Raw genomic sequence first — 12899 nt, forward strand, 5'->3', positions numbered from 1 at the left:
TGAGTTGAAGCACAGTTTGGTTAACCTTAGATATTTGAAATGGTAGTTTCTTTTAAAGCAAATGAAATTTTGATTACGTTCAGAAAATCCAAAATGTTTTAGGTTGCTATGCAATTAATTGCGTAATGGATCTGTGAACATGTGGTACAGTTTAATTCATTCCGTGGTGAGCCTTTGCCAATATAAAACTACATAGGTATAAAAAAAAAAAAAAAAAAAAAGGGGGAAGCTATGGACTACTTTTACTGTGGAGAATGGATATTAATTCACATTGGCTTATTTGGCAATTCTCAGGTTAATAGCGCTAATATTTTGAAAGTCTCCCTGATTGTCCTTGACTAACTCGGGAGTGGTCACGAGATATTGCAGGATGTAGCTAAAGAGAATATGTCACAGGAAGATGCTCTGGAACCTAGAATGGTAGAATGCCAGTAGGAAACGGAGAAGAAAGAATGTTCCTCTAATTTAGAAGAAAATGATGGAAGGGAAGGGAAGAGTTGCTTTAATAGAGATGGATAGACATATTAAGAGCAGTGAAAGAAATAGATTACAAAAGTCAGTAAGACCCAAAATGTTAGAAGTCTGATAAAACAAATGATCACAATAATCAAGACTATTAACAGAAATTCATGTGATATAACAGAAGAAAATAGGATATGTTACTATACAGCTAAATGAATAGCAGATAAAGTCTTAACACAAAAACACAGGGCAATAAGGAAAGAAAGGGATGACCCGACAGAAACAGAAACTCCTCTACAACCACAATGTGTCTTTAGCCTGGAACAAACTTCCTTCCTACATTAGAAACACCTCTAACACTAATCAGTTCAAAAAGCAGCTAAAACTCTTCCTCCTTAACTCATGGATCTGTCCATGTCAGGAGCCTACCTAAACTCCTTCCATCCTTTCCCAACCTTACCTCTTATCTTTCGGCATATCTTTCTATCCCCACTCAACCATCTTCTCAGTTTTTCCCTTCCCTTTAATCTCCCATTTTAGGTATTTTGTCTTTACTAAGTGATGTTGCATCTTAGCTTCCTCTGCATCTACTAACAGTGTAATTCTTGTTTTGTATTCTATGTTAAACTATTACTGAATCTCTCAGTGGGCTTCAACCCACACCTGTTTCCATCCTTAACTTACCTAGACTCAGTCATAAATATATATTGTACACACTCAAAGATGCTTCTCAGTTATAAATAGATGCTGCACTCAGTCAATGATGCTACTTTCTTTAATTTGTAAACCTTGAAACTGTATTGTATATGGTAAACTATGCTTGTTTTTTTCTTTTCACCACAACTACTATGTATTAACTCAGACTATATGCTTCTACCGTGCTTGTTGAATTTATGTATGTAAATGCCATGGCACCACCAAATTAAAGTATGCCTTAAGAAGCCCAAATACTTGCAAAGTAATGTTCCTTATTTGAAACTGATAACAGGTGTATCCTTGGTCTATTTGATTTTGTGGATTTTTTATGAGCATCATAAGCCAAGGTTACAGAACATATCTGGCATTACCAAAAAGATTCCATTGGGGAAGCCACCCCTTACAAAACATTGATACAGGTGTGCCATATGTGGGAGTTGTGATAACTTCCATGGAAATATACACACATATTGTGGATGATAGCTTAAATATTACATACCACCTGACAGTTGATGGCGTGATACCCATCGTGGTTCAAATATATCCTTCCCAGTTCATAAGATGGGGCTTTTATTTCAATGCAGGTACAGTCTATGGTGCTGCCCACTTCATCTAGGAAAACAGGCTATCTCATAAGAGTCCTATATGGTTTTGTCTGTCTTCTCTGTGCAATGTGAGTACCACAGATGCCCCCACATGCTGTAGCATGTCATCAAGAAACTAATGAAGTTTTTTCAAGGTGTATGCCTAAAATAACTCCAGTGTGTCCTCCAGGAGGTCCCTGAAATGTCCCCATAGCTAATATAAGTAAAGTCACACATCCACTAGGATAGGTGCCCCTTGAATCCTATGGCACTGTGGTCAAGGCACACACATGTCCACAATTTCTCAGATGGTGTCCATTTACATGGAGTTTGTCCACAATGCCAGTGCTGTGGAGTTTGTGAAACAGTAGACATAACCCTGTGCCTTCAGGACAGCATCACTCATTGTCAGGTAAAGCAGTGGCAATAAGAGCCTCTTGCAGATACACATTTACCAAAGGGGCAGCCACTCCTAACATTCTTTAGTGATTCCCTTAGTCTGAAAATGAACATTCAGCTGGGATGACATACACAGTGGGTACAACCCTGTTGTGTGACATTTATACATTTATGAATCATTCTGCCATCTTGCTTTGCCTGATTAGCAGACCCCCCCCCCCGATGCTTATTGTAATAATGTTGCTCATTACCATGTCATTATTTGGATGTTAGCATATACCATGACAAACAGTGCTGCTTTGCCAGTCATGTGCAAATTCGATTAGTGTGATGCACAAAAGTTTTCTAAATCTGGAGAATGGTGTCATCACATTCAGTATTCTGTATTTTCTTTAGCAAATCTGCAGAATAATTAATAAAGAAAGGCATTTTAAAGCACAAGGTATAATAAAATTATCCATCATTTTGCCAGTCTACCTAGATATAATGTGTCTTCCTCGTGTGTTAATCATGTCTATGTGAATTTTAGGAAGACAGTAGAAACAGGCCACTCATACTTTCTTTGCTCTCAGATTCTTGCTTACAGATAAGAATATGGTTTGTGTCCATTGTAATACCAGTTTTTATAACTTAAATACTTAAGCATTGTGTTTGGCTTTAGTACTGACTTTGTAATTATTAACATTAAGTAAATGAGATATAGATCTAGATATTCTGACTTTCATTCATAATTACTACAGTATTCCCTTTATCTGCAGGATTTATAATCACATCCTTTCTTTTACTAAACTCTTTTAATGTTTACCATTCTTTCTTAGTCACATTATAACTACACTGTTTGTTATTACTAAATTCTTTATGCATTCCTGATGAAGAGCTAGATATAGTCAATAGTTACTGTTCTGACAACAGTTTTAAATTTAAAGGAAAAGAATGTAGTGTGGCTACACCTGGAGAACAAGTCTCTCATAAATGTTATCTCATAAATTGAACTCCCCTTATGGTTGACATAGGTTGGGGAGATCTAGGCATTTCATCAACTATGAATTATCCTTTGATCATTAAGCATCAGTTTCAGTAAGGAAATCCCTTTCATTGCCAAGTTAATTAGCAAAGATATAACCTCAAGATGGAAGGAAGCCTTAGTTTCCTTATATCTCTCACTTATTGAATATAATATTCTTTATGGTATGTATCTTTCCAAACAATTCTCTCAGCCCGAAAGACCTCATTGTTAACTAAAAGCATCAAAGAGCTATGCTCCCTTAGCTATCCAGATAGATTAAACAGTCTTTCACGTTTTTCACCAAATGTAGAGTCTTACCTGGGAATTTTTATCTTGACCTTCTGATTAAAGTTCACAATGTATATTGCAACATAAATAGGACTTCTTCAATGGATAAGTTAAATACCCAAAGGATTCCCTGCCTTTGGAATAAATTTACCCTGTATGTTAAATAGTATAACATTTTAGCCTCCTTCACATTCCATCTTAGTAACTGCATATGTTTACATGCATTTATTCCTGGGATTTTACTATGAACCTTATCAAGATGTGAGCTAAACCTACTACTGATACTTTTTAAGATGCGTGACTATGCTAGTTATGTTTATGCAAACCTCCTGTCTAGCACTAACCTATTAACCTATAAGCAAATGTCAATATCTTTCCTATATTCCATGTCCCCTTATTCTTATATCTTCCAGGTACACCTCACTCATCGCCTTTTTAATTTCTAGCTGATTCTAGCTTTTCTCAGTTTTTATCTTTCCCTTCTTTCCCTTCCTCTTTGATGCACTTATTCAAATGCTCTGTCATCTCCTTATGAATGACGGTTACATCATGACTAACATTACACACTCCACCAGCAGATTACCCTTATTTCAACCACAAAGACAAGATTTTCAGTCATATATTTCAACCTGCAAACATTAAAAACAGGAACAAATGGCCTGGAAACACAGAAATACCCAGCTCAAAATCTGGACATCTAATTAGCATAAAATCTGAATACCAACTAGCGCATAACTTTTCTAACCTCCAGTTGAAATGTGAGCTACAACTCAAAAGCATGTTTAAAGATATAGAATGAAAAAAATTATGGACAAAAATAAGCACGTTATCAAAGAGATAATGTAAAATCTGTAGACTTTAATGAACTGTATTGCAAATTATACCACACAAGATAATTTATTTTTGCTTAAGAAAAAAGGGAGATGTAAGATGTGTGTCCTTTTTCTTTAAATAACTGTTGCCATGATTATGTTGGTCATGGAATGTGGTTTTCTGTGTACTAGACAGCCTCAAAAATCACATGGGTTGAAGGGGTTTCAGAAAATTGCATGAAGGGGTAAATCAAGTCTGAAAATAGAGGCATACTTCCAAAAAAGATGATCATTCTATGCAGGGGTAAATCACTTCTGAAAATAGGAACATTCCTCCAACATAGCAACAGTTGAGAGGTCTGTTTTCAATGAAGTTTTTCTAAATTTTTATTTTTTTGGGATGAAGAGTTTTATAATACTTTTATGATCAAAGCTTTTCCATTCTCGTATCATTGATAACCCAAACAGTTTCCTCTTTTCCTCTGAAGCTATGAAAATGTAAATTAGCATTTCCATCATGATATATAATGTTCCTTTACTTCCCTTTTTACCTTCTTTGTTATGTCGGTATAATACAAATCCTGGTATACTATTGACTGGTCACTTATGATTCTAAGTGGAATATGTTTCTTAAAAAGTTACTGCATATTAAACAAGTCTCTTTATTATCAGTGCTACTCTGCCTTCTGACTTGCTACATTTTATTTGATATTTTTTATAGTATTATCCCTGCTCCACACTTTCCATTTCCCCTTTCTCAATACGTTAAATTTAATAAGTACTCATCTTTAGCATAGCTTTTCGTTAGCTTGTTGAATTGTGTTTTAAATGACATATTTGTCATCCTCTTATAATCTAGTCCATCCTCACAAATGCTCTTGCTTCTTTCAACACTCCAAACTCCAATCAAACAACAGTAAATTCTAGTGTAGCATTTCTCAAATCTTTTTTCTTTATTATTTACACATTTTCTGAAACCATTGTATTTTTGGTTTTTGGTAAACCTTCAAGTATAGTATTTATTTGAAAAGTTTTTCATACAGAATTATGTTTAAAATGCAAACCTTCAGTAATATTCAAGTACTTATTTTCTGCTGTTCTTTTAATATCAAACCATGATCTACTTCAGCTGATGACCTTCCAAGTGAATGTCTTAAAATAGCAGCTGAAAGCATTGTTTTCCTGTCTCAATCCCTATAAATAGGTCAATTCAGAAATTCCGTGTTCCCTCTCTCTAGAAAACCTCACATATCATCCCTCTGCACAAAGGAGGAAATTCAAAAGCCATTACTAACATTAGACCTATAGTAATCTTATCCCCCTCTCCAAAATACTTGAAAAATGTATTCAAAAACAATTGCTAAACTATCTCCTGCAGGAAGAGCTCCTGTCTCCCACACAACATGGCTTCTGTCTATCCTATACTACTAACAATGCACTTCAAGCTATATAGATACTGTTGATAAACTTATAGATAACAGCAAATTAGACTCTTCCTTATTTTTTGAGTTCTCTAAATCCTTCAACACAGCTTTTCACAGTAAACTTCTACTTCAAATGACCTCATTAGGTGTGTCTTAGCCCTCCCTTCTATGGTTCAAAAGCTACCTATCCAATAGGTATCAGTCAGTAAAATGGTACTCCTCCCTCTCTTCATACCTCCCATTCACCACAAGTGTACCACAATGCTCTATCCTTGGTCTCCTCCTCTTTAACATTCTCAGCAACACCCTCCACACATCCACTCAACAGGCCACCCTAATACAGTACTCAGATAACTCCACACTCATTGGTACATTTGACAATATGGCACACCTCCAAAAAATTAATCAGGAAACTTTAACAACAACTGAAATATGGCTTTGTAACTCAGAGTTCATGCTCAACCCGGAAAAAACAAACTACTATTTTCCCCTAATCCTTATCCCATGAAAACAACAAATTATTAGGGATGACAGTGGATGATAATTTGTCTGTGGTATGTGTTTGTAGGGCTGCTGAGGGTACTTATTTCTTAGGTTACATTTAGGAGGGCTTTTTGGTTTAGGTAAGTTACTTTTAAGTGCCTCAGCATATGGAGGTCTATGTGTTTGGTCTTAGATGAGTGTGATTAGTTTAGTGTGGCATTGTGTGGTACTAACAAGCAATATTTTATTTTTTGTGGCTTTGTGTGAGAGCTTTGCACCCAGTAACATTCTATAACTGCATCTGTCATATACTGTGTCAGTTTGTTTAAGTAGTTAGTGGTTAGCAGTAAACATGTGACAATTGCTACATAGCTTCATATGTTCATAGGTAGGTACTAGGCTATCGGCCCAAGGGCCTAAGTAAGCCTAGCCAACAAGGTTCCCTGGCTTACGCCACCCAAGAAAGTTAATTCCCTGTGCCCCTGTCGAGCAGAGCCACAGAAGTGATCCCCGAGGTGTATTTCCTATTTCCCATCCACTCATCAAGATTTTTCTTGAAGAGTGCTAATGAGGAACTTTGCTTGACATAGATGGGTAGCTTTTTCCAGAGTATAGAAAATCTTTGGGATAGGAATCTATCCCTCCAGCATGTCCTGTTTATTGTGGTGACAAGGTTTAGATCCCTAGAGCGTGTAGCTAAGAGGGATTGGGATTTCTTTAGGTGTAGCATGTCCAACAGCTCTGGGTTTAACATAGCTTTATATGTTAGGCAGAGATTTCCTCAGAGTAGGCTATATGCTACAGAATAAAGCTGGAGTTTTTTGAGATGGTCAGTGTAGGACATTTGTTTGAGGCCAGTACTCCTCTTTGTGAGGTACTTCTGTGGCCTTTCCGGCTGCTGCAGATGTCTTGTGAGGTACATTCCAAAAGGGGCATTGTACTCTATAATGGATCTAATGAGTGCCGAGTAGAGGGGGAACAATGACCTCTTTTTTCCTGGATGAGAACCTCTTTGTGATGACGGGTGCCACATAGAAGGATTTCCTGACTACTGTGGCAATGTGATTATCAAAGGAGAGACTACTGTCCACCTGGGTCCCAAGGTCTCTTATCATACATTTGGCATTAAGTAGACTGCTGTTTATGTGGTAGTTCATGAGTACAGAATTTTTTCCAAAGGGGATGACAATGCACTTTTTGGCATTGAGCTTGAGGCCATGCCTCTGACACCTGGCATCTGTCTCTGTGAGGCCCTTCTGTAGGATGTCCACATCATTTGGGGACTCGGCTATGGCTCCTAGTTTGCAGTCATCTGCAAACTTCTCTGAAAACCAGTAGAGCTTTTGAAATGAACCTGGCTAACACTGAAACTATGTAATTTCCTGCCCAAGGAACACACACAGAGGTATGCAGGTAGGCATTTCCATTATCCATTGTTGTCATCTAGGCATTTTATTTATTGATTGATGGAGCTTCCTGATGTTTAACATGAGAAGCTTCAGTGCTGAGATAATCCTGTTTATTTATGAGAGACTGAAGGCAGACCTCTGTTTGCTTTCTTTCTTTGGAACCACAAAGAGTTTTGAGAAACACCATATGTCTTTTTGATAACCTGAAACTCTTGGTATCACTTTCTTTTTCAATAGTTACAAGGCTAAATCTAGCACTACGTGAAGATTCCAAATGTGTACTTGTAGAACTGCACGTGGTGGTGCCTAATGGGAAGTGTATGCAACATAACTCTTGGAAATTGCCAGAAAGCGCAGACTGTCTTCAGATAGTATGCTGCCAGTTATTAAAGAAGTGTAGAAATTGACCTACGTCTAGGGAGTCCTACTACAAATGGTCAAGTAATGTTTGACTGTGGCTGTAGCCAGCTAATGCAAACTAGTCTACGACTGAACTAGATGAAAAAACAAAGGCATTTTCGTGGGTAGGAGAGCAAGCCCACCTTCTACCTGCACCCCCCACTTATTTGTATATATTTACTCTACCTTCTCACAGCAGAGCTGCAGAGAAAGCCACAGCCAGTACACTAACAGAAACCTCAACAGCAGTGATTTTTACACTCAACCAAGAATAGGGAAGACTACATAGAGAGTAAGCATAGGGCCTGGAATTCACTTAGAACTCTGAGATTTCTAGTATCCTTTTGATTGTTATTTCTTTAATGGTAGTTTTGTTTGTCTTACCTATGCTGACATGTATCCTGTTACTTTCTAAATAAATGGCTTTTAAGAATTTATGAAATTCTTTCCATATCTGAAAATGGCATACAAAACAGTTGATTAAGTTCTGACATATAGTTCTCTCTTTTTCAGCATCACTGTGAACTTGCACTGTTAGCTGCCCTTATAAAGAAGTATTCCAAGAGACAACAAGATTCTTAATTTAATATCCTTAAAAAAAAAATTTGTTTGAAACCATGAGTATGCATTTGTGATTAGTATCCAGTTACTGATGAACTACTAGAGGACATAGCATTATGTCATTGTAAGTTTTTCCTACTTCTGATAGATACAGGGGTCTTGGGCAGGATAGGTTAAGTCAAAAGCTGCTGTGAGCAGTATGTTGTTCCCTACACACACACACACACACACACACACACACACACACACACACACACACACACACACACAGACACACACAATAAATACTCTCATTTTCCAAGCAGGTTTTAATGGAGAGAAAACTAGAGTAGATGGATTATACTCAACGAAGCTGGATCTGAGGAATCATATTCTTTACAGCTGAACAACATTGCATAAAAATAACTTGTTGAAAATGTGAAGCAATAACATAAATACTATACCCAGTTTGAAGCTATACTAATTTCCTTAAAATCTGCATTATCAGTTTTTCAGTCAGTTGAATCAAACTTTACCACAATATTGCTTTAATGAACTTGAGGATTACATGATTCATGTTCTGTGACACAGGAAGACACTTGAAATTCAGAAAAGTAATTAATGCCCTCACAAGTACTTCTGTGCATTACATTTTCCCATAATGTACACTATAGTATATTCACACTATTTTTGCTGCTTGCCAGCCTGCCACCTATAATGTATCTTGGCATTGACTTCCTTGTTCATAGATAGGACTCATAAGAAATGCAAGGTTATAAGGTCAAAGGCCATGTCTGCCTTGTCAATAACCATCTTCAGGCTCTACCAATCTTTTCAAGGAGAACAATGCCTGTAAGTTTTGGAGGTTACTTTAGGGTGCCCATCCGATGTCTAAGCTATGCTTGAAAGCAGACAGGGAATCACATCGGTTAACATGCAATGGGGTCTATTCAAGAGCAACAGAATGTGCTGGATGATGAACCCATCTCTCCTTTTAGATTTTTGATATGTCCAGTGAGATGCATGAGAAAGGATTCATTATATTCTACAATGAGCCTAACCAGGGCAGAATTCAGTGAAACAATAACTTGGATTACTTAACTTAGTTTTGGAAGAGATGCCTTTGATGATTAATTCTGATACTTGGAAAGACTTTTTGGCTACAGTCACTACAGAGGGGTAAAAGAAGAGGGAAGCGTCTACTTAGATGCCCATACTTATCAAAGAATGAGGTTTCATCACTGCAGTAGGTGGCAGCAATTTGTTTCCTTCTAAAGAAGATGATGTTGCATTTCTTAGAATTTAGTTTGAGCCTTTTTCAGTGCATCAAGGGGTTGACATAAGTGGAGGGGTTGGTATAATGGTTACGGTCCTTACCTCACAGATACAAGTACAAGATTTGCTTCTGATCTCTGCTTGTTATCTAGGCTTGTAATAATCTGCAAATTGATAGCCTAGCATTTACCTATCAACCTATGAATCTATAATGGATGATAGTTCCACATGAAAAAAAATTGTATAATTTGTTGATTTGATGACTACACCCAACCTGTAATCATTGGCAGACTTAGTCAGCCAGATATCCTTCTTGTCAGGGTTGGGATGAGAGAAATAAATGACAAAAAAGGAAGGAAACCCAATACAGATCTATAGGGAATACCACTGGTCACTTTTTTCTTAACTGAGGGAGCATTACTCTGACAACATGAGTTCTACCCTTGATCCAGTTAATAGTTCATCTTACCATATGGGGATTGGTATTTAAGGCTATTGATTTCTTTACAATCCATTAATACACAACCACCATTGCTTCAAGATGGCCCTCACACCAGGCCTAAACCAAGCTAAATGTAACCAATGCAAGCAGTGAAATGAAGTGGAAAAGCATTTGGCTAAGGAAGTTAATAGGAAGTTTTCTTTGTCAAGGTTTATGCCAAATCAGCACAAAACAGACACAGATAATGGCCAGTAGTTTCTTCAGAACAACTCAAAGGCAGTAAATACTTAAGGTATAAATTACTTGAAGACTTGATAAGTTACGCTATATTTTCTATGCCTCATTGTATGTAGGAACTCACAGCTGACTGTAAGGCTAAAGATACCCAGTGGTAGTTCTTTTGGAAACGTTGCTCTCTCAGGCTAGAAAGGCAGAACACATCCATATGGTGGACTAGTGTTATGACTTGATATTAGTAAGTATATTTATTGTGCAAAAATATGTGTGTATGAATTTAAGAGAGCTTACTGATCACTTTTGACCAACAGACATCAGATAAATTGTCAGTAAAAGCCAAGAAGCAGAAAATATCACAACTTACACAGAAATGCATGCAAAGGGTTTAGTGTGCATTTCTAAATGCAGTGTTGCTTTTTACTCTCCACAGGCTGGTTTAATTTCTCCTGATGACTCGGATCAGCTGTTGATTGCTCTTGAACCAGAAGCTGCCTCAATATACTGCAGGAAGCTCCGACTCCACCAGCTCATTGAACTATCTGATAAACCATTAGCAAACGGATTTGAACCAGGCAGCCCTATTAATTCCAACTTCAGACAAGGTATGTCTCTTCCTTATGTGAGCATTAACTGCAACCATATCATTTAGTGTAAACCAAAGAAATCAGTGGGCCATGTGTCACTGAAATCAAGCCAATGCAGATGAACTATTTAAAATGAGCTTCTTGGTAATAAGCAGGCTGGTATCAATAAAAATGACTGGAGTAACATCACAATTGTTTATGCACTATCCTTTATAATGTTTTCTACATTCAACAGCAATTTTACCATCCAGGCTAAAGAAAATGTAATGCATTCATTCAGGCAATTCAAAGATGACAAGTATAGTGAACCCACATTCAAATGATATATACAGTTGTAACAGAACATTTAAATAGAAGGTGGTATGTAAATGTAATACAAAATATTTCTGTTATTGCAATTGCTGGCATGACAGACACTTTTAGAAGTGGTTCATGTACTGCTTGTCCTAGACTGGGTCATAGGATCATAGGATGTTACTAGGCTAATATCCCTAGATCCCTTACAAGCCTAGCCAAGTTCTTACCCTTATTTCCATGATCAGCACCTATTGCCCCTGTCCAAGGGGAACACAGGTGGAACAACCAGGGTGAATTTACGATCACCCATCGAATCATCCAGATTGCGTTTGAAGAGGGCCAGTGAGGTGCTCTGTTTAACATGAAGTGGGAGTCTGTTCCAAAGGTGTTATAACCTCTGGGAGACAAATCTGTCCCTCCAGCAGGTTTTATTAATGTCACATACTTGGATAAAGTCTTTAGAGTGAGTAACCCATGTACCATTTGACTTTCGGATGTGAAGCATTTCCAGTAACCCAAGGTCAGAGATTGCATTATATGCAAGGCAGAGATCACCTCTGAGTAGTCTGTATGAAACAGAATAAAGTGACAGTGATTTCAGATGATCCCCATAGGATAGATGGTGAAGACCTTGAATTTTCCTTGTGAGGAACCTTTGTGGTTTCTCCAATTGCTGCAGGTGCTTAGAAAGGTACATACCAAAAGGGGAATTGGACTCAGTTATTGGCCTGATGAGGGAAGAGTACAGGGAGATTATAACTTCTTTTTTTCCTGGATGCAGTGCCCTTATTTATGAGATGAAATATAGAATGCTCTTTCCACCACTGTGGAGACATGGTGATCAAAGGTAAGGTTGCTGTCAACTTGTGTGCCCAGGTCTCTCACCATTGAGCATCTACTTAAGGTGTTGCTATTGATGTGGTAGTTAGCAGGAACATCCCTTTTACCAAAAAGAATGATAACACATTTTTCTGCATTGAGTTTAAGGCCATGACTTTGGCACCAGTCATTTGTTTGTGTAAGACCCTCTTGTAGGATGTTGACATCATTTGGAGATTCTATTACTACTCCCAGTTTGCAGTCATCAGCAAACTTTGTCAGCCACAGACCTTTAGTTTTTCCTTGTACATCAGAGAAATAGATTTGAAACAGTAGAGCTGCTAGGACTGATCACTGTGGAGCATCACTGATTGCAAGTCTGCTATTGGAGGTGGATTCCCCTATTTTGACTATTATGAGTTCTATCAGTGAGCCAGTTAGTGACCCATCTAATGATATAAGGGTTGATACCTAGTTGGTTCCGTTTGTCAATGATGCCTGACTGGGGGATAGTGTCAAATGCCTTGGCTAAGTCCAGATAAGCTGTATGCACAGATTTCCCCTCATCCAGGGCCTTGGTGACTGTCTTGAAGAAGTCCACCAGGTTTAACAGGCATGATCTCCCTTTGACAAATCCAAACTGAGTAGGGTCAAGTGTTTAGAGATTACCTATATCTTTGTTGATAAGGTCCATTATGATTCACTCCATGGCCATGCAGATAAGGCTAGTCAGGCTAATAGGT

The 12899-nt window shown here is 37.7% G+C and overlaps 1 protein-coding gene across 2 annotated transcripts in view; it reads left to right on the forward strand.

Annotated features, from left to right (window-relative positions):
• Positions 1 to 12899, forward strand: part of HSPA12B (heat shock protein family A (Hsp70) member 12B) — a 1104373-nt gene that overhangs the window by 635290 nt on the left and 456184 nt on the right. For both annotated transcript variants that reach the window (XM_044064071.1, XM_044064072.1), the window contains exon 8: positions 10887 to 11058. In XM_044064071.1, the coding sequence (XP_043920006.1) occupies positions 10887 to 11058 (172 nt within the window). The remainder of the gene's footprint in view (positions 1 to 10886; positions 11059 to 12899) is intronic.

Source organism: Protopterus annectens, chromosome 2.part2 (genome assembly GCF_019279795.1).
Source record: "Protopterus annectens isolate FY-2018-M chromosome 2.part2, PAN1.0, whole genome shotgun sequence".
In the NCBI taxonomy this organism is placed as follows: domain Eukaryota; kingdom Metazoa; phylum Chordata; order Ceratodontiformes; family Protopteridae; genus Protopterus; species Protopterus annectens.